Genomic DNA, 23,734 nt, shown 5'->3' with positions numbered 1-23,734 from the left:
GCAGTTGAGTCCTGATCTTCAAAATATAGAAGTTATGCTAGCAATCAATGGAATGTTCCAAAAGAGAGACATCATGAACTTTCCCCCTTTTTAAACTTAAAAGTGTATCAAATTGATTTGTGACGCCTATGATTAAGTGATGCAGGTTTAGAAACAGCATGCTTTATTGGGTTTGTGTAGAGTCTAGCGATGAACCTCTTCTTAGACAGCACTTGGAAGAGAGCAGAAACTTTCTTATATAATGCTTCAGCTTTGAATTTCCTAGAATTAAGATGATGGAATGTGCAGAGGGGTATAAAGCAGCCAATGAGAAATAAAAAAATAACACAAGTGTTTGGGAAGACGGTCCAAAAAGTAATATCATTACCCCAACATAATAGGTGATATAGAGGACAAGAAAGGAGAATATTGATATTATGGCCCAAATATGAGCTTTGGTGCTTGGGTCTCTGAAGCCAGTTGCCATACCTCTCATCTGTCTGGTGTGTCTACAGAGAGAATAGAGCAATAGCAATGATGCAGCACTGAACATGCAAAATGGCACTATCAACCCCAGAACAAGAACTGGAGCTGGAAACAGATACAGGAAAATACTATTGACAGTAGTATTTCCTGCCCCAAATCTTTTCAGCTCCTGTTTGGCCGTTGGCCAGTAGAGTAGATCATGGCCTACAGAGATGGCAAATGAAAACAGCAGTGACAACATAATCCACAATGGCACAAGCCTAGAGAGCCTCGTCTTCAACCAGAGGAAGAAAGGGTGGACGATGTTGGCAATCTTCAAACAGTAGAAGACAGAAAGGTAAGTAGCCAGCCAAAGGTTGACTTCATTTATGAAAAAGAAAAATAAAAATGATTCTTGGCCTATAAATATCTGTAGAGTGAAGAAAAATATCAGATTACTCACAAATATTAATGCTTGCAAAAAAATCCTGAAGAATCCGAGACTGGTCAGAAGGAGGTCGTATGCAGAGGCCCTTTTCCTCTTGATAAACTCAAAGCCACTCACCATTACAATGATTCCATTTGCCATAATTCCTACAAAAAATTGAGCTATCCCAAAAAGGAGTTGGAGAATTGAGAATGGATCTGCCATTTTGAAGAAAAATAATAATTGATTTCCTTCAGTTTTCTCCTGATGGATTTCAAAAAAGTTTATATCCTCTCATTTATCTTCTTCCTATCTTAACTAATCAAAGACCTAATTTATTTTTGCATTGTCCTACCTAAAAGGAAGCTCACCTCATGAATAAAGCCAATGTGATATAGTAGCTGGAGGATGTTTTCCATTTGCGTCCTCAGTTTTGTTCATGAAGATTCAAATAAGTGAAGACCCAGATGACCAACAATTTTGTTTTAGCACCTTGTCTTTGCATTTTTCATGTCTATTTATTGCAAAACATCATCATAAACCAATGGAAACTTAGAGATCACTCCACTCAATTTACAAAAATCAGTCACTGTATGCAAACTTCCTGAGCCAAATGATTGACCTGAAAGATTTTGTGCTTCACTATTACTACTATCACGACCATCAATCACTGCCATTAACAATTTGTATTTGGACATGGTTGGTGTAGAAATTTGTTTTGCTGAACTATACATGTTTGTGACAAGGGATTTGTCTCTCTTCCACAATTGGGAGAATGGAAAGGAGAGAAAGCAGACTTTTGACAATTGAAAAAATAAAATTGATATTGAAAAAATAAAATTGATTTAAAAAAATAATTTGCCCTTGAAAGTGTAACACATAACTGTCTGAAGCATGCTTGAAAAGTCCACAGGGAGAACAAGAACATTGTACACAATAACAGTAATACTGTACTTAGATTGAACAACTTAACAACTTAATATATAAATAACATATTGAACCGCTTAACTCTTTTCAGCAATACAATGATTCAAGAGAATTCCAAGGGATTCATGATGGAATATGCTATCCATCTCCAGAAAAAGAACTGATGTAGTCTGAATGCAAATTGAAACATGCTAGTTTTTACTTTCTGTTTTTTTTCATGTTTTCTTCTTTTTTGGGTATGTGTCTTTTTTCACAGCCAATTAATATGGTAATATGTTTTGCATAATTGAACATATATAACCTACATCAAATTGTTTACTGTCTCAGGGAAGAGGGAGGTGAGGGAGGAATAGAGAAAATTTGGAACTAAAAAGTTTTTTAAAATAAATATTAAAAATTATGTTTACATATAACTATGAGAAATAAAATACTATTTCAAGAAAGTTGCTAGTAAAACCAGTTGTGATTTATCAAGTTCCATTTTCATTCAATAATTCAGTAGAAAGTATGTTACTTATAGTCAGAATTTAGAATACTGGAAAACATAATAATCTCATGTTTGAAGTAATTTTTTCCCAAAATGTTTATAAAGAATTGAAGCATTAAAGATGGTAAGCTCAAAATAAGTAGCACAATGTGAATGCAAAGTAGTTATGATTATATGTCTGTTCAAAAACATTGTTGTTAATTGTTTCAAGTAGTTTTTTAGTTGATTCTCTAGAATTCTGTAAGTTTACCATCATATCATCTGCAAAGAGTCATAGTTTTGTTTCCTCCTTGCCTATTCTAATTCCTTCAATTCCTTTTTCTTCTCTTATTGCTAAAGCTAACATTTCTAATACAATAAAAAATAATACAGGTGATAATCGACATCCTCATTTCACTCCTGATCTTATTGGGAATGTCTCTAACTTATCCCTATTATATAGGATGGTTGCTGAAGCTTTTAGGTAGATACTGTTGATCATTTTAAGGAAACCTTAATTTATTCCTATGTTCTCTAGTGTTTTATTTTAATAGGAATTAGTATTTTGTCAAAAGCTTTTTCTGCATCTATTGAGATAAATCATATATGATTTTGGTTAGTTTTGTTATTGATGTGGTTTATTATGTTGAGAGTTTTCCTAATGTTGAACCAGCCCTGCATGCCTGGTATAAATCCCACCTGGTCATAGTCTATTATCCTAGTGATAAATTGCTATAATCTCCTTGTTAATATTTCATTTAAAATTTTTGTACCAATATTGACTAGGGAAATTGGTCTATAATTTTCTTTCTCTGTTTTGGCTTTGCCTGGTTTAGGTATCAACACCATATTTGTGTCATAAAAGGAATTTGGTAGAACTCCATTATCTATTTTCCCAAATAATTTATATATTATTGAAATGAATTGTTCTTTAAATGTTTGGTAAACCCATCTGGCCCTGGAGATATTTTCTTAGGGAGTTCATTGGTGGCTTGTTCAATGTCTTTTTCTAAAATGGGGCAATTCAAGTCTTTTATTTCCTCTTCTATTAATCTGGGTAATTTATATTTTTTGTAACTCATCCATTTATATTTTTTGTAACTCATCCATTTCCTTTAGATTGTTAAATTTATTGGCATCTGGTTGGACAAAATAGTGCCTAATTATTGCTTCAATTTGTACTTCATTGGTGGTGAATTCACCCCTTTCATTTTTGATACTGGTAGAAGCTCTCAATGGTAAAGGTCCTTTTCAGTTTCTTATTCATATTGCAGCCTATTTTTCAAGTTTTAAAGTTGAGGTCTGCTCCTGGGGCACAGGGCCCACCGTTGCAAGCTTATCACTGGCTTTCTGCTGTGAGCTTTCTGGGGTTTGCAGACTCCTCTGCAGTCTGCACTTGCTCCCTGAGCTGGGATGGCTTGGCCTAGTCATGACTGTTCTGTGGGTGGTAGTTTTAGCTCGCAGTTTGGCTTCTAAGATGGGGCTTGGGGGGGGTCTCAAAACTATCTTTCTAGGGGGCAGCTAGCTGGCACAGTGGATAAAGTGCCAGCCCTGGATTCAGGAGGACCTGAGTTCAAATGTGACCTCAGACACTTGACGCGTACTAACTTTGTGACCCTGGGCAAGTCACTTAACCCTCATTCTCATTGCCTGACAAACAAACAAAAACAAAACAAAACAAAACAAACAAACAAAAAAACCCCTGGCCTTCTGCATCACCAGCCTGCTGATCCGGGACCAAGGAGCTGCAGCTGCTGATCTCTGCTATTGCCAAGAACCTCCTGCTAACTTGCCCAGATACCCTCTGCCCTGCATTGAGTTGTGCTGTGATCCCCTTTCATCCAAGTGAAACAGACATTTCCTAAAGTCCTTATAAATTATCTCAAGTTGGAAGATTGTGTGTCTCTGTCTTTTTGTAGTTTCTGTAGCTCCAGAATCCATTTAGAGGCTTGATTTAACATTGTTTCTGAAGGAAACTTGGGAGAGCTCAGGCAACTTTCTGTCTTCTTTCAGCCATCTTGGCTCTGCCTCCTTGTTTATATCTTGTACAAAATTACTAATCTGGTAACGTTTTACATAATTGCTCATGTATAACCTATATTTGATTGCTTACTGCCTTTAGGAGTGGGGAGGGGAGAGAGGGAAGAAGGGATAGAATTTGGAACTAAAAACTTTAAATAAAATGTTTATTATTATTTTTAAAAAGTAATAATATGGAAACGTTTTACCTGATTCTAAGTAGGGACCCTGTATGGTAAATTATTAGTAGTAATTCAGTTTATAAGTGAAAGAAACTGTGACTTCAGGTTATGGTACTACATAATCATGCTGACAACATGTTAAGAAGAACAGCTAGAAAAAGGAACAGCCAAATTCCCAAAATAAGCAAAAAGCAGACATCTAACGTCCAGGACTCATATTATGCTGCCTCTCTCACATTGCCAACTAAGAGCATACAGTAGTTGGTATAGTGTGATTTGGGGAATATATACATTTGCAACATCCTGTTCTGGTAGGATTTTTAAGGTACTTTTTCTCCAAAAATATACAATCAGAAAAGTTCCTAAAGGAGAGAAACGAGGGGATTTTGAATTTCCCAAGGCAAGGGTTTTATAAAAGGAAATAGATCTACTTCAATTTGGAAAAGAAAAACAAAATAAGAAATATGATAGACACATAATTGTTAAAAGAGTACTTTTGTAGTTGGCATTCCCAATTAGAACAGGTGGATGCTAGAAAAAAATTAAAACATAATTGGATACTTGAATATGTTATAATAAAATCATAAAGCATTATACTTGGAGGATGTTCTTGTCCAACTTTTTCATTTTACAGATGAAACAATTATTTCAGAAGTTGCTTATGCTATTTACCCAAGGATAAGAACTTTGGTGACCTGGAGGTTGCTATGTAGCCCAGATGGGAGGTTGTGATAAGCTTCTCTTGGGCAATTACAGCATGAAGGCAGTGGGTTCTGGAGTTAGTGGAGATTGCTATAGTATGTGAAGAAGTAGGGAAAAAGACAATAAAGGAAGGAAAAGACCTGGATGGTATAGTTCAGAACAAGAGAAGATAGGTCAAAGGGCATATTCATGTAGACAAGCCTCTAAATCACACACATTCTTTACTTCCCATCTTCTCCTTGTAGAATGTTTTGGAACCATCATCTTAAAATCCAGGAGACCAATATGTTCTATCCAGACCAAATGTAACTCACTGGACTATGGACATTTCTGTTTAATTAGTTAATGGTATGGAAATGATTTGGGGTTTTCAAAGGCTGTGACAACAGTGCAAGTCTTGACTAGTCCTACCAATGCTATATGTGTCATCCAAGGAGCAACCTAGCTATGTCTGAAGAGGGTCATCATCAGGTTGGCCTCAGGTTTATGAATAGCAATCACATCAAATTTTGAAGCTCATTTTCTAATTCAAAGAGACGTTTCTAATTTGCAGTGGTAGTTGGAGGGCTTATAACAAAGAAATCACACATTACCGAAGTTTTAAAATATATGAGCTAGTGGTTCCCAATCACCTTCTTGCTGCTTCCTTTTTGTTATTGTTACTAAGGTGTAGCTCAATTAGGAAAAAAATTGTAAAAAATCATGTGGCCTAAACATGTAAGGATTTCTATACATGGCTACTATTGAAGCAATAAGGGTGCCCCTTGCTTGGGATATTAAAAATAAAATAATATTCTAGCAATTCTTTCCTTTTTAAAAAAATCATACAAGTATTTTATTATTTTCCAGTTACATGTAAAGATAGTTTTCAACATTTGTTTTAATAAGAATTTTAGTTCCAAAGTTTTCTCCTTCCCTCCCTTTCCTCCCTCCTCCCCAAGACAGCAAGCAATCTGATATAGGTTATATATGTGCAATCACATTAAACATATTTCTGCATTAGTCATGCTGTGAAAGAAGAATCAGAACAAAAGGGAAAAGCCTCAAAAAACAAAACAAAAGCAAAAGTAGAAACAGTATGGTTCAATCTGCATTCAGAATCAACTGTTCTTTTTTCTGGATGTGGAGAACATTTTCCATTATGAGTTCTGTGGAATTGTCCTCTATCATTGTATTGATGAGAAAAGCTAAGTCTATCACAGTTGATCATCACACAATGTCAGGTATTCTTTACTAATCATATTCTTCCCCACTCCCTCCACCCTCATCACCTGTCCTGCCTCACTTATAGTGATATAGCTATGGAAGAAATAAAAAATTTAAAGACTCAAAAGGGATTCCAAGATAAAATCAAAAAATCTAAGCCTGAGGTTCAAGGTCATTCACAATCCAGCTCTAAACTGTCTGCCCAAGTTTTTCTCTCACAACTATTCTACATTCATGAACTCTTCACTGTCTCCATCTTGGACTATCCTATCCATTTTCTCAGAACAAATATTAGAATTTTTTATTTCTTGGTCTTTGTACTTATTATAATGGGCTCCATCTTCCCCCCCCCCCCAGTATATATCCTCTCTTCAAGTTCAACTATTGAAATCCTTCTTGTCTTTCAAGGCCTAGATCAAATCCCATCTCTTTATTTGAACTATCCCTGATCTAATAGAGCTAAAGTAATATTATATTCCTCTGTACTCTGATATTGCCTACGTTTAGCATTTAGCATAGGATACATTATACTATAGGGTTTTATTTTTTCCTATTTATCTGTCTCATGTGCCCCCAAATTTTATAAGTGTGACAATTAAAGTGATGCCCCTGCTGGAGAGACACTGTAGGAAAGCTCCGCCATGAGGAGAAGGTGTCTCAGGGCAAGCCATGTGGCTTGGAAGGTCAGTTCTTTGGTGTCAGGAAGTGACGTTTGATATTTCTGGTTTAGACAGGAGGCTTCTGGGAGGAGGAAGGAAGCATTGGGTCCTTTTTGTTCCCGACCTCGCCATGGCAGGTCGGATGATGGGGTTTCTTAGAAATAGTTAGATTTTTACCTTTCTCTCTGATCATTAGATCCTAATGCTCTTTAATAAATACTTAAAAGTCTAAACTCTTGCTAAAGTTTCTAATGTATTGGTGACCACTCATTAGTTTTTAAGACAGTATAGCTAGATAGCAACTTTACATAAGCATGGACCATGTCTTATATTCCTAGGTATGTTCTCAACCCGAAGTAAAACCCACCATCCAAATATCCTGCTCCCCCTACTGGGCTGCTGAGCATTAGTGAAGAAAGTAATAAAATTGAGGGTGATTACACCCACTATGAATTTATGGTGCATTACCTCAGCTGGGCCCCCACTGATACTTGGGAATCCTTCTACTTGGCTTTTATCGACTCCCTATTTGCTTTCCCACAGAGCATTTTAAAGCCTTTCCTCTTACTTCATCCTCCCAAATGTTCCACCACCCACACTTATAGCAGATAATTTAACTTCCTTATTTACCGAGAAGACTGAAGTCATCAGACCAGAGTTTCCTCAGCTCCCCTCATCCCTCCTCCAAACTTCTCAGCGCCATCACTCATTCTCTCCCTATTTCCTTCTACTTCAGAGGAAGTAATATTTTCCTGCTTATGTCAAAATCTAATCTTGTTCTTTGTGCCCTCAGCCTAATCAGCTTCTGGTTGTCCAGGGCCCTGCTTCAGGAGTCATCCTCTTCCCATCCAGAAAAATAACCCACATTTCTACAGTGATTTAGGGCTTATAAAAAGCTTTTCCTCACTATCATTCTGGAGGAAGGTAGTACAGGGACTATTATCCCTATTACAGATGTGGAAACTGATACTTTGAGAAATGCCTATGGCAATACATTTCAAGCATCAGCAACAATCATTTGAAGCCAAGTATCCTGACTTCAAGCCCACAAGCTCTTCAGGCTACTTCTTGAACAGCTTTAACCTTTTTCTCTCCACTAGCTCCTTCCCATTTTTTCCCCCAAACAAGCTCAAGTCATTTTCTTTTTTTTTCTTTTTTATCAGTCATAAAGAAGGCTGTTTTTATTCATCACAATAAGGAAATAAAAAGGTTAACCAAACTTAATTTTTAAAATTAGCATATTCTCATCACCCAATCTCTTCTCAAAATCTCATGCTATCCCTCAGTAAAGCTCTGGGAGGGACCTAAAATAATTTGTACGTGAAAAAGTCTTTTGTTTCTGAAGGTTCATAAGAACAACTTTACTCATCCTTCCATTTGATTTCTCTCTTTCTGATAAGGGCAACCACTATTCCCTAGTCACTCAGATTCACATGCTTGGAGTATTCTTGATTCTTCATTCTCACCTACCTCTGATATCTAATCAACTGCAAAGTCTTATTGATTCTGCCTCCTCCACATCTGTCTTCTGTCAGTCCTACATTAGTCTGGGTCCTCTTTCCCAGCCTGTTGTAATAGCCTCCTAATTGGTCTCTGGACATTCACTCCCTCCCTTCTCCAATCCATCTTCCATATAGTTGCCAGATTAATATTTCTAAAACTGAGGTTTCATCATGTCACTCTCTTGCTCACGAAGAAGCTTTAATGGTTTCCTCAAGTCTCTAGGAAAAATTCAAATTCTTCTCTTGAGCATTTAAAGCCCATTACAGTAGGAGTCCAGCCTACTTTACCAGGATGGAATGCATATTATCCCCCCTTGCATGCTCTATATGCCAACCATACCGTCCTGCTTGCTGTTCCCAGTACATGATATCCCTTCTTCTGAGTCTGTGCCTTTGGTCAGATTGTCCTTCATACTTGGAATGTTCTCTCTTCTCACTTCTGTTCTCAGAATTCATAAGTTCTCGTCAAGATTCTGCTCAAGGGCTACATCCTTTATGAGGCCTTTCATGACTTCCCTCCAGTCATTAGTGTCCATCCTTTCTCCAGTATAATCACATTGTATGTATTCTCTATGTTTCTCCCACACATCATCCCTAATTCCATATTCATGCCTTTACTAACATCTGTGCCTGGAATATATCCCTCCTTATTTCCATTCCATAGAGTTCTCTTCTTTAAGATGCAGCTTAAGAACTATTTTTTTCATGAAGCCTTTCCTTATCTTCTTAACTGATAGTGTCCTACTCTCAGATTACTTTGTGTTGAAGTATTTTGTACATATTTTATTTATTCACTTTATATTTGTGCTATGTGTGTATAGTTGTGTATACATATCTATACATACATATATACACACGCATATACATATCTCTCTATCTCCATCTCTATCTCTCTATCTCTATCTCTCTCTACCATCTCTATTTCTCTCTATCATCTATCTCTATCTCTACCATCTCCCTCTATCATCTCTATCTCTGTCTCTCTCATCTCTCTCTCTCTCTCTTTCTCTCTGTTATATTTCCCATTCAGATGTAAGTTCATCCTAGGTTGGTATTGTTTTATTCTCTTTAATTATATCCTCAGTGCCCAGCACAATGCCTAGAATACCATGTGACTAACAAAGAGTTGATTGATTTATTTATCAGCAAAAAGAAAGTTAGAAACATGAGGCCAAGAACTATCTCACTTATGTCTTTGTATACTTAGCACCTGGCACACAGTCAATGCTTAATAAATATTTTTTGATTTATTAAAGATTGATTAGGTTGCATCTCCAGGTGAGAGGTGAGGAGAGCCTGATCTGAGTTTGAGGCTGAGCTAATATTGTAGTAGAACTCAGGACCCCAAGAATCTCAAAAACTGCAACCCCCAAGGAATCCTTAAACTTTCCCATGGGAAAAGCAGCTCTGTCTCCCATCTCAGGAATGGGATGTGGCCTAGCACAAAGACTCTGGTCTGCAAGGATGTATTGATATGGATTGGTACTATTCATACTCCAGGCACTCCTTCTTAGTCTCTTCCCTTCCCAGTAGTTTTGACAGCTTTTTGTTTATAAACATACAAAAAGAGCAGCTCTTCTCTTAGTGAGACAGTCTCCATAGTGATTCTGTCTCCTGGCCATACATTCCTCTCTCCTAATAAATCTTTTTATTTTACAAGATTTGTGATAAGCCTCCAATTCTTTGGGTGAGCTAGCCCTGCCAATCCAGGCTGCAAGTCTCCTCAACAATATAGGGTGATTTGTGGTCTTATTCCTTATTTAAAACTCTTTTTTTAGACTCCCACTTAGCTTTAAAAAGCCACCCTCCCCCATTTGTTATGGTCTGTAACATGCATCACAAGGTTTCTCATTTTGAGCTTCAATATACTTGACAATATTCTTATAGACCTGAGCCCTTGTATGTTTAACCATTATGCTCTATATAGTTATGCTCTTCTTTCTTCGTTTCTATGACACTGCCTACTCTAGATTCTCTTCCTACATATTTAACTATTCCTTCTAGGTGTCTTCAACCAGCTCCTCATCTGTCCCCTTCCCAATATCTTGAGATGAGTTACTCCCAACACACCTTGCCCTTCTCTTCTACCTTCCCTTTTCTCTGGCAATTTCATTCACTCACAGTGCTTCAAATACTCTAAGTGAATCACTCCCAATTAGTTATTTCCATCCTCGAACTCTCATCTTTACTCTAGGTCTGCTTCTCTGATTGACAACCAGACATAAAAGCAATGTTTACTCAACATGGACAAGCACATGGATCATGTGGTCCTTCTCCATGAGGATGGATATATGGCCCAACCTCTTGTTAAATTTAGGGCACCGAAGAACAGAGACAGCTTTCACTTGGTCTCTTGGTCTCTTGGTTCATGTAGAAGTGTGTGTGTGTGTGTGTGTGTGTGTGTGTGTGTGTGTGTGTCCCTCCCCTCCCCCAGTGATAATGGTAAATGCATGCACATGGCAGTGAGAGTAAGTGCTTACCTAAACAAAACTGAAATAGTCTTTCAGAGTTAGCCCCAGTCCCCACTGAAACCTTTGGGGCCATCTTCTTTCTAGGTGCCAAAGTTTCTTTGACAAAAAGATATACCTAATTAGTAGGAGTGGGACATTTAGGGAGAAAGAAGGTTGCAGTGCTAAGTTCTAGTGATGGAAGAAAGGGGTTAAAGATGGTCCAGTCCTATGAAGCTGACTGTCAAAACTGGATACAGTTACCATGCAAATCATTCTATTTAAAAAAGAGAACTGCTTGCTATTCAGGGCAGGATATGTACAATTGATTTCTCTTGGCACAACCATTTTGTGCTTTTAAAATGATGACTAATTGCCCCATTATTGGTGATTCCTGGCTTTTTTTTTGTTTCTTTGAATTTATTTTCCTCAACTTCTTTTCAATTCTGTGTGGCATGAAAATGGATGTTCTCAATTTCTCCCAGTGACAAACAGAACCAGAAATCTGTCCTGCAATAGTTTCTCTTTGTAGTATATTTTATGCTCAATTAGACAAGGTGAATGTAGTTACCAAATTAAGTGATAGGCATAGTTTGCTTAATATCAGTCTATTTTTAAACACACACACACACACACACACACACACACAGAATGGGATTAATTTACAAGAAAGCAAACTAGGTCAAGTGATCTCTTGGCTATATAAAAAAATTTTTAAGTTACTATTGGGGGGGCAGCTAGGTGGCACAGAGGATAGAGCACTGGCCCTGGATTCAGGAGGACCTGAGTTCAAATCCGGCCTCAAACACTTAACACTTACTAGCTGTGTGACCTTGGGCAAGTCACTTAACCCCAATTGCCTCACTAGAAAAAAAAAAAGTTACTATTGGGGGAGCAGGTAGTTGGCACAGTGGATAAAGTACTTGCCTTGGATTCAGGAGGACCTGAGTTCAAATCTGGCCACAGATTCTTGACACTTACTAGCTGTGTGACCCTGGGCAATTCACTTAACCCTCATTGTCCTGCCAAACAAAACCAAAAAGAAACAAACAAAACAGAAACAGAAACAAAAAGAGAAAAAAGTTACTTTTGGGAAATCCCTTTCTCAGGCTTGCTGCACCAACCAACAAGCAAGCAAACAAGCAAGCAAATAAATAAATAAATGAACAGAAGTTTTCAAAGACCATTTTCTTGGCAGTTGGCTATAATGAGCCAATTGGTTGAAGTCAGTTCCAAAGTGAGATTTTCAAGATAGAGGAATTTCTCTCCTTGGTAGTGATAGGTTCCATGTGCCATTGAGTTGTCCCAAAAATTGGATGTGTCATCCTGAGGCAGATTTATGAGGAAGCCAATTGGTAAAGCTGTACTGACTTTCTTACCTCATTTTTGAGATGTGAGGTAACAGTTGCCAGATCTCAGAAATGAGCTGCTTCGAAACTGAATGCAAATTTTTTGATTACCCTTTCCCTTTGATGAATCTTTTCATGTTTTTCTATTCATTTTGAATTTTTCAGCTCTTCAGTCTTTCTTGCCACTTTTATGGTTTTAAAGCTTGCATTTCTCCTGTTGAGCACAGCCAGCTGACACACGTGTCTTTACAAAGAGAATATGACACCATCTGTGAGCTCTAACAGCTTTTGTTAAACAATGGATTTGGGAACAGCTCTGTCTGTTGAATAATTCCTCACTTTGTTGCCCCATGCTTCTGAACATCACCCACAAACCAGAATACAAGAGCAAACAAACCCTGAGAAGGAAAGAAAAAATGGAACCCTTTTCAGGGTTTGGGGCAAGTCCCTTTCACTCTCACTGGCAGGAACAACTTTGGTAGACTAGTTGACTTATAAGGTCTGCATTGCCAATGTAAGGGGGGCTAGGTGGTGAACACCTTGAGGGATTGTATAGGATGTTAGCTCACCTCCAGGCACAGGCCTTACCAGAGAACCTGTCAGCTTTTCAAAGGACTCTGATTTGAGTCCTGTTTTAACTTCTATAAGAGCTTTAGTCAAAGAGATGAAAAAGAGATTTCAGAGGCACAGCAATCTAGAAGCACCAACAGATTATAAATTGTTTTCTTTATTTTCCATGTGAATTGAAGGCTGTCCACCAACTTGGAGACAATTTACTAGGATGAATCTATGACTAGGCTGTTATTGGTAAGATCTCTACCTAAACAAACAAGACTGGTCAACAATTGTGGAACATTTTATATTAATGTTTCAGTGATATTTGGGGAGAGGCTAGGAAGCAATCCCTGCAAACAATAATGGAATGGGAGGGAATTAGGGTGTGGCTTAGAGAACATGAAGTACTATATCAGGAGGGGAAGTTATATTTGTTATATGCATGGGCAACAAACCTGTTCCTCAGAGGTCTAATTTGGAACCATACAGGCTCAATAGAGAACTTAGATAAAAAAATTCTAAATCTTCCCTATGTTACTCTGTGACCTCAGGTTTCACCATGAAATGGAGGGTTCTGCAGCACCACTATCTATAGGATAGGAAACGAATGGCCAAGGAAGCTGAAAAATTGGTCAATTCAGTCCCCTAAAAAGTCAGAGAACAGTCACATTGTTTTCACAAATTGACTTGAGTATATAAAACCCAAAGAATGGTCGATTTATAAGTGAATCATTTAGTGATCATTTAGTCTGATTTTCCCATGTTACAGATGAGGAAACCAAAGACAAAAATGTTAACTCAGTGTCCAATAGGACACAGCTAGTTTGTGACAGAACTATATGACCTTGGGCTAGAACCTGGCCAATTGACAAGCCCAGTGTACTTCTCACTATACTATGCTACAAATTATTCTGAACTTTTGACTACAGTCAATTGATGCAAACCCATTAAGACAACCATTTCCATTTAATTCCCTATATTTTAGCTAAGGTCTCTTATGAACTACATATTTGACTACATGGTGGATATTTTGGCAAGTGTGATGCCCTCCTGTTTCTGATGGAGAACACTCTCAGGATCCAATATACACCCTGGATGTATGCTTAGAATCTAGGTCCACCCAAGGCTCTTTCTTTTTATTATTTATTTATTTATTTATATTTCATTCATGTTTATTTTTTTCTTTTCTTTTCTTTCTTTTTTAAATTAATAAAGTATTTTTTCCCGTTACATGTAAAGATAGTTCTCAACTTTTGTTTATACAAGCTTTCCAATTTCAGATTTTTATCCCTCCCTCCCCTCCCTCCCCCCTCCCCTAGACAGCAGGTAATCTGACATAGGTTATATATGTGTGTGTGTGTGTGTATAAACACATAATAACATTAAACATATTTCTGCATTAGTCATGTTATAAGAGAAAAATCAGAGCAATGAGGAAAAACCTCAAAACAGAAAAACATCAGCACCAAAAACAAAAGAAATAGTATGGTTCATTCAGCATCTATACTCCACAGTTCTTTTTTTTTTTTCCTGGATTTGGAGATCCTCTTCTATGATGAGTTCCCTGGAACTCTTCTGTACCATTGCATTGGTGAGAAGAATATAGTCCATCACAGTAGATCAACACTCAATGTTGATGATACTGTGTACAATGTTCTTCTGGTTCTGCTCATCTCACTCATCATCAGCCACGCAAGACCCTCCAGGTTTTTCTGAACTCCTCCTGTTCATCAAAACTTGTCCAGCCATTCCCCAATTGATGGGTATCCCCTCAACTTCCAATTCCTTGCCACCACATAAAGAGCAGCTATAAATATTTTTGTACTTGTGGGTCCCTTTCCCCTTTCCATGATTTATTATTTATTTTTAATAAAAATTATTTTAAGTTTTGAATTTTCTTCTTCCCTCAACGCCTTCCCCCATTCTTTGAGAAGGCAAGAAATATGATGCCCATTATACATACGAGAAATCATACAAAATATATTTCCACATTAGCCATGTCGCAGAAAAAAAGAAGCATGAAGTATAAGAAAATATGCTTCAATTTGCACTAAGAGTTCATTAGTTCTGTCTCTGGAGGTAGATAACATTTTTCATCATTAGTCTTTTGGAATCATCATGAATCATTGTATTGTTTAGAATAATTAAGTCTTTCATAATTGACTGTCATCACAATATTGCTGTTACTATGTACTCACTGCTCACTTTAGTTTGCTCACTTTGCCTCCATTCATATAAGTTTTTCCATGTTTTTCTGAAACCAGCCCCTTCATCATCTCCTATAACACAATACTATTCCATCACAATCATATACTGCCATTTATTCAGCCATTCCCCAATTGATGTACATCCTTTCAAATTCCAATTTTTTGATACCACAAAAAGAGCTGTCATAAATATTTTTTGTACATATGGGTCCTTTCCTTTTTTCTTTGATCTCTTTGGGGGTACAGACCCCAAGGTCCTTTCAAGAAGGATATGATGATTAATAATACCTCTGATTCTGTATTTTATCGTTCACATGAACATGAAAGGATGTCATGGCAGAGAGATCTTCCCTTGAGTGTCTTAGGTAAAATATGTATCTCTATTTAAGGCTTGCTCAATGTCAATATCATGTGGTTTAGTGAACCAGGTCATCCTAGTAGTCACTATTATGGTAGTTTTGCATGATTTTGGTATTTACCTTGTCTTGGGAGACACTTCAATGCAGCACTGTATTCTGAGTCAAACACGAGCTTCATTCAATACTTCTGAGATACATGATGTCATTGGTATCAACATTCCTTCCAATGTTGGAGAATAAAACATCTTCATGATGTACTAGATAATCTTGGAGAATTTATCTGGATGAAAAAATTTATCAGCCTGTGTTCAAAGAAGTGATGAGCCTTTCTTGAACTTCCTCTCATTTCATAGGAGGGGTCAGAGTGCTTCTGTTGACTTTCTCCAGTTTAGTCTGGATATATCTTGTTGTACATAGTTGTTTGCATGTTGCCTTCCCCATTTGACTGTAAGCTCTTTGAAGGCAGGGCTTATCTTTTTTGCTTTTGTATCCCCTGGCACATGCTAGACACTTAATAAACACTTATTGACTATCTGACTTCCCTGGCAATGCCTTTGAAAACTCAGGGCCATTTCCACATCACAATGCATCTTTGGAATAGTAATTTAGTGGAGCAAAATATTTTATTGAAACTTACAAACAACAAACCCAGTGGGATGTTATATATTATTATCTACAACTCCTAATAAGTTGCGTGACCATAAAGAAGTTTTCTGTTATAGAAAATCATTTATGAAAGCTTGCCAGTATCCTTATTCTTCTTTCATTCAGGATATCTGCTTGATAGATAGATAGATAGATAGATAGATAGATAGATAGATAGATAGATAGATAGATAGATAGATAGATAGATGATAGATGGATAGAGAGAGAGAGAGCCCCTTATTATAAAAACCTCATGATGAGAAAAGCATGTGAGTTGACAGTTGGATACATCTTCTTGGTTTCCCTTTTTAATTGGTAAATACATTATCTACAATCTTTTTTATTTTCTTAAAATCTTCCCCTTTTGAAACCTCTTAAGAATTTTCCCTTGAATATCTTTAAAACTATGTAATCTCTAGCATGAATTTCTTCTGTATGTTTTTGGCTTGCTCTAGATTCTCTTTCTAGATTCATCTTCATATGTGTCATTGCCACATTTCTCACATAGTACATAAAATCTAGAGATGGGTAGAATACAAATGTGGCAGTTTCACATTGTTTATTCCATTATAAAACACCAACAGAGCCGATACTCTTGTTGGCAGTTAATTATTCTTCCAACATTGTCTAAGGATGTTCACAGAATCTCACTGTTGGCACCCAGTCTAAATTGTTCTTGTACAAGAATACTGCCTGTTATGTACCTCAAAGGTAGTAATTCAGTTTTTTCCTTGAAGACCTCTAGGGAGGGGCAGCCTACTACCTCCATTCTACTTTTGCATAACTCTGATTGTTAGGAAGGTCTTCCTTACACAAACTTTACATCAATGTAGTGTCTAGAACCAAACACAAATACTCCATATGTGATCTAGTAGATCCTGTGCCTTCATGTAGTTCATTAACAGGGAGAGGCAATATTGTTACACTCTTAACTAAATGAGGCAGCTAGGTGGTTCAGGGATAGGTGGGTCTGATTCAGGAAGAGTCCTCTTTGTGACATCAAATCTGAACTACTTACTAGCTGTGTGACCCTGGGCAAGTCACTTAACATGTTGCCTCAGTTTCCTCATCTGTAAAATGAGCTGGAGAAGGATATGGTAAACCACTTCAATATCTTTGGCCAAGAAAGTCCTAAATGGGGGTCACAAGAATTGGACTCAACTAAAATGACTGAACAACAAAAATTAAACTAAATAGAGTTTGCAGTTTACTACACCTCTTCAGCCTCAACTCCCTGTTCTTTTTCAGACGAACTGCTCTCTAGCACATATCTTCTTTCTTGTACTTATTGAAGCTCCTTTTGTGGACCCAAATATACAATTTTGTATTTATGTCTTTTAAGTTCATCTTGCTTAGATTTGATTAACCATTTTACTTTTTTGTGAGGTAATTGGCGTTAAGGTGACTTGTCTAGGTCAAACAGCTACTAAGTGTCCAAGTGTCTGAGGCCAGATTTGAACTCAGGGTCCTCCTGATTCCAGGGGCTGGTGTTCTATACACTGCATCACCTAGCTGCCGCAACCAATTTACTTTGTAAAGATTTTTCCATCCTGTCAGCCAATGTTTTAGCTGTCTCTTATATGTGCCATCTAGTACAGTGTCTGGCATTATAGTATGCGTTTAATAAGGCTAGCTGGCTGACTGAATGGATGAGAGATTTGATAAGCATGCATAAATTTCTTTATTCTAAGTCACAGATGATAGAAATTGCCTGGTGCTTAATAAACACTACATAATTGTTTGTTAACTAATCTTGTTGGATCTCATGTCAAATTCTTTCCTAGCCTGTTTTCTCCCCAATTGCTTCTTCTGAGTCATTTTTCTAAGTGATATTTTGCAGTTGAGCCTATGGTATAAACTGGTGTCATTTTTGGCTTTAGTATAACTGTACTTGGCTGCTTTCACATTGAAGTAATCTAATATCGAGATATATGTGACTGAGTTTAGAGATTTTTATCAAATTGTCTATACAAATGTTTTGCTTCTTGGGGCAGCTAGGTGGCACAGTGGATAGAGCACCAGCCCTGGAGTCAGGAGGACCTGAGTTCAAATCTGGTCTCAGACCCTTGACACTTACTAGCTGTGTGACCCTGGGCAAGTCACTTAACCCCAATTACCTCACTAAAAATAAATAAATAAATAAACCCAAATGTTTTGCTTCTTTTATCCTCTGCAAAGGAGGTCAGTGCATGGTTATTGCTGTTCACTCATTTCAGTCATGTCTGACTGCGTCATGACCCGATTTTTTGGTTGTTGTTGTTGTTGTTGTTGTTGTTTGAGGGGGAAGATACTGGAGTGGTTTGCCATTTCCGTCTCTTCCGGCTTATTTTACAGATGAGGAACTGAGGCAAACAGAGTTAAATATTTTGCCCAGGGTCACCCAGCTAGTAAGTGTCTGGGCAGATTTTACTTAGGAAGACTCTTCTGCCTGACTTCAGGTCCAGCACTCTATCCACTGTGCCACATAGCTCCACCTATCAGGATGAGCTAACTGTTTATACTCAACATAAGCTCCACAAAATAAAATGACCAAATGTCTCATCAAATTGTGTTTCTTAAAGCCTTTGAGCAAATAAGGAAACTAATTCTGCCAATAGTTTTATGTGTTCTCCTTATGAGAATCTGGGAGCTATTTTCCCCCAGTTATCTGACTTGTTCATATCTTTTGATTTTAATTTCATTTATAGTAAAAAATACCAATATGGATGTTATTTTGTTTCTCTAGTAGTGTGCTAATTTGCTGGTCATTGGGCTAGTACTGTGTGTTGACTAGGCAATAACTAAATACATATTTTCTCCCTTTTAGCCACTCTGACTCTGCACCATGGAGAAACCTAAAGGAGCTGTCAAGGACTAGGGGAATTTGGGGCATCATGTATTGCCCCATGGCCACATACACACAAGGAGAATGACTTGGTGATTAATCTTCTGATGTTGAACCTCTAAGCAAAGTTCTAGAGGAAGCAGGGTATAAGTGGAAAGGGCACTACACCAGACTCAGAAGAGAGCTGGGTTCAAATTCTACCTCTGGCACTTGCTACAGATCTTAGAAAAGTTACTTAATTCCTCTGAATATGTTTCTTTCTCTATAAAATGAAGTTAATGATACCTGGAGCACATGGCTCAATTGTATTGTATCAAAGGAGAGAACATATATAAAGTACTCTGTAAAACCTAAAGCACATTACAAAATGCCAGGATTTACTTAGATTCATCCCCAGACAATTGAAATAAATTTGAACTGGCACAATTGTCAGTCTTATGCTTTAATCCTTTCTAGCCTGTTAGAACTTGCACTAATTGTGTCTCCCCCATCTATCCTTCAGTGACCCAGTGTTTACTCTGTACATCATGGTGTCATGATTAGGGAAACACAGCCACAGATTAGTCAATATTAAATATTGCTGCCTTCTTCTCTCCACCTGGAATAGCAACCTCTGGACCAGCCTCCAGAAACCAACCCCCCACTAAATGAATACCTCCTCTAAGCTTTAGAGCTCTTCCCTGGGCTGAGCTATCTTGATTGGTGTGTAGCTAAGTGTAAAGTCACCTAGCTCACTATAGTTATTCTGCCCCAGATGTTGCTTCACACCCATCCAGCCTGGACATCTTGCCGTCTGTACTGCTGTCTCACCTCCTCCACCTCTTTCTCTGGGACCAGTGATTAAATCAATACCAACATTATTTCTGGAAAGGGGAAAACAGCAAAGTGTGGCCCCATGTCTCCACTCATCATTCTTGTGTCTCTCCAGACAAAAAATGTTCGCAATTGTAAGTTAGAGATCGATTTAATCTTATTTTTTGTATTCCCAGTGCTAGCACAGAGTAGGTATTTAATAAATGATTTTCATTCCCTCATACTAAATAATTAATATATAATGCCATAAGGGAGATTAGGGTAGAATATAAGGGTTTTCTTGGTGGCCATACTTTTACCCAAAGCGTTCCCCATTTAACATGTACACCCTGGCTCTACTCTTTCAAGGTCAGGCAGGCTATAGTCACATTACAGAGTTCCAGGATACCCTGACTTTGGGGGTATTTGGGGTCATGTGGTGGATGGGTGATATTTGATGGCTTTGGGGCTATTTCTTTTCTCTGCTCTCTTTAGACTTGGACTCTCATTCACTGTGTTCCTTTTGTTGGTTAGGGGGCCTGTGATCCATGCCCTAATTCCATTTAACTACTTAATGTTGAGTAGCTTTGGCAATGGGACATTTATTTCAAAGACATGGGAATTACAAACATATAAACATTTTTCAACCCAAATACCTACAGGACATACTTTTCTTCTATCACTTCTCCAATATCTTGGGGGAGAGGTCTCAAAACTTAACTCAGCTTGTACTAATTGTTTAGTTCCACTACGTTAGCCCCTCAAAGGTAACATTGCTGCGACATAAGTCTTCAGTTCACCTTTTGTTGATATGGTCTAGGTCACTCCCAAAGGCTATTCCTTGTTTCTTGAGGCATTTGTGCTGGGCTGGCTGCAATACCCAGGCTGGAGTTATACTCCTTGATTCATATAGCTTGTTTTACCTATACTAAGAAAGGAAAAGTAAACAAAAAGTCAAGGACGCAGGCCCATTTTTGCTGACCATTCGATGGGGAGAAGGCCCTAAGACCTTTCCCCTCATAGCATGATTTGTTGACAGATATCAGTGAAGGAGTGACATTTTCCCCACAAATGCAACTGCAAGAGAGGTAGCAGAAGCTGACTCAGGAAGCTTTTGTTTTTTTAAAAGACACCAATAGTTTTGGTTATGCAGCCCACCAAAAAAAAAAAAAATACTCATGCCAAACACTGTAAACAAACCAGAATCACCTCAAGAATGTCCATGAATGTTCCAGTCTCTCCAACTCACTTCTCCTACATGTAATCATGCCTCTCCTGGAAACACTGTCCCTAGTATCCTCCACACAGAGAGCCATCATCCTTCTTCTCCTCCATCCTCCATGTGGCGATGTCACAGGAGGGCACTCTAGTCCACCTGTCATGCCTATGTCTGAAATGCCATCTCCCTTTGCCAATTCCTTTTTTTTATTTAATTGAATTTAATTTTTTTTGCGGGGCAATGGGGGTTAAGTGACTTGCCCAGGGTCACACAGCTAGCAAGTGTCAAGTGTCTGAGGCCAGATTTGAACTCAGGTACTCCTGACTCCAGGGCCAGTGCTCTATCCACTGCGCCACCTAGCTGCCCCTGCCAATTCCTTTTAAAATATCACTCACCTATCAATGCTCAGCTGATACCTCCCCTTCTTTTCGTCCTTCCCTGACGTCACCACACACAGTTAGAAAACATCTTTCCTTCATTTCACCTCACATGGTATCTTATTCCACTCTGATGCTCTTTTCTTTTTTGCTTATTTTTTCTCTTATGGCTAACAGAGATGAGAATATCACCCCAGAGGAATGCATAATATTTCCTCACTACATTTCCCCATTATTTCTTAAATCCAGTCAGTGATTTTTCTGGAAGCTTCATTGTGATCTTTCACTCTCCCTCTGCATCAGAGTTAAAGTTATTCATTAATTACTTATATCTATCTAGACTAGGGCTCTCCTGCAGCAGTACACACACACCACACACACACACACACAACAACACACACAATATGTGTGTATATATTTATACATATGCATATGCATGTGTATATGTATATGTTATGTATATATGTGTATATGCACAGTTTTAAAAATTGTATATCTAGGGGCAGCTAGGTGACACAGGTGTATAAAGCACCGGCCCTGGATTCAGGAGGACCAGAGTTCAAATCTGATCTCAGACACTTGACACTTACTAGCTGTGTGACCTTGGGAAAGTCACTTAACCTTCATTGCCCCACAATTGTATGTATATCTAGCTTCTCAATGGGTCTACTTTCCTAACCCCTAAATTCTTATCCCCTCTGAGCATCATAAAACGCATTAGAATTGTAGTAGTAGTAATAGTAGCAACAGCAGCAGCAGCTTAGACAAACACAATATTTTCTCCCTGAGGGGTGTTCTGAGGACAAAAGAAAGGCATAGGATTAAATTTCTTCCAGCAAAAACAGTACTTTGTAACTATAAAGTGTGTTGCTGTTGCTTTTCTTGATGATGATGATAAACTCTTTGCAAGTTAGGATTGTTTTATTCTTTGTATTTATATCCCAAGTACCTAGCAAGTACCTGGCACATAGTGGGTGCTCCATAAATATATAGTGATTGGTTGATTTGTGTGGTTTCCCTAATTATTGCTTTATTATGAGCTACATGAGTTATAATATCAATGAAGAAACTGATGCTTAAATAGATTTCAAACTATAAAGCCTCATGTTGAAAATGATGATTTTCCAGGAATTCTTGTCACCAGACTTTACTTACAATAAGCACTTCTGTTAACTTCCTTTGCCTTCTCCTCAGCTAACTAACACTCTACTGTTTCCAGGCACTGCCCAGGAGGCTATGCTGGGGCTCGGATCTATTGAAGTTCCTGTCTTGTATTAATAAATACTAATGCTGGAACCAGGGATTTCAACTTGTTGATCTCTAGAAACTGGGCCTCATTTCCAAAAGCAATGCCAACATAGGCATTTTTTGTTCCAAAAGTGAGAGAATGCCTCCCAGCTGCTTGGCAGCTTTTTTGAAAGATTTCATCCATGCAAATGAATTAGTGTGAAAACAGAACCCCAGGTGGAGCAAAAATTTGCTCATTGATTAACTCTGAACAAGAGTATTTTCTTCATCAGGGAAGCAACTGTTTAATGAAGCACTGTTTAACTGGTTGATAGTGTTGTTAGTTTTGGTTTTTAGTAGGGGGAGGGATGGATGGTTTACTTGATTTGGGGATATGCATGAAGGATCATTGTAAGTATAGGTCACTGGAATGCAGACTCAGAACATGTGAGTTCAAATCTGAGGTCTGCCACTTACTGATTTGGGGAAAGTACATAAATTACTCTGAGCCTCGTTTTTCTCATCTGTCAATTAGTAATAAAAGCATGCAGTACTTACCCCCTCAGGTTTTTTGGAGGATCAAATGAAATAACATATGTGAGCACTTTGTAAATCTTAAAGGGCTAGATTTGTTTATTAAGCTGCTGCTGTTGCTGCTGTTGCTACTACTACCCCGACTACTACTACTACCACCACCATCACCACAACCACCACTACAACCACCACCACTGCCACTATTTCATGAAGTTTATGTGACTTAACTTCATTCATCCTATCCAGGCAGACTCTCTCATACTACCCCTGGGAGTAAACTAATATTTTAGCAGAGTACAATTGACTTTCAGTCCACTAGGATAACGAGTTATTGAAGAGATAGGAAGTACAGGCTCCCAAGAGGTTGGCTTGACTCAAAAGAGTTTATGTTACATACTTGGAGGATCAGGCTGGGTATGGATTTACTGAGGTTTCTCTCTCTCTCTCTACCTTAGGATAAGCTTAGTCACTGTTCATTGACCATGTGTAATATTCAGTAGTTGGTTGTAAAATCCACTGTTGGCTCTGACCATCTCCATGACATCAGAAACCTGTTTGCCATTACTTTATCTTTTCAATCTGGTTTGAATTGGGCTATGGTCTCACAGAGAGCTAAAGCAGAGTTGGATGGGGTCACATAGATTATCTTACCCAGCCCTCTCATT

The 23,734-nt window shown here is 38.0% G+C and overlaps 1 protein-coding gene across 1 annotated transcript; it reads right to left on the bottom strand.

The window, feature by feature from the left end:
- Positions 1–163: 163 nt before the first annotated feature.
- LOC122738124 (taste receptor type 2 member 1-like) lies at positions 164–1,069 on the bottom strand. The gene has a single exon (XM_043980190.1). The coding sequence runs from the start codon at positions 1,031–1,033 to the stop codon at positions 164–166; it is 870 nt and encodes a 289-aa protein (XP_043836125.1). The 5' UTR covers positions 1,034–1,069.
- Positions 1,070–23,734: the final 22,665 nt, after the last annotated feature.

The sequence above is a fragment of the Dromiciops gliroides genome, chromosome 1, assembly GCF_019393635.1.
Source record: "Dromiciops gliroides isolate mDroGli1 chromosome 1, mDroGli1.pri, whole genome shotgun sequence".
NCBI lineage: Eukaryota > Metazoa > Chordata > Mammalia > Microbiotheria > Microbiotheriidae > Dromiciops > Dromiciops gliroides.
Note: the sequence above shows the minus strand (reverse complement) of the source record. Positions and strands in the feature narration are given on the sequence as shown.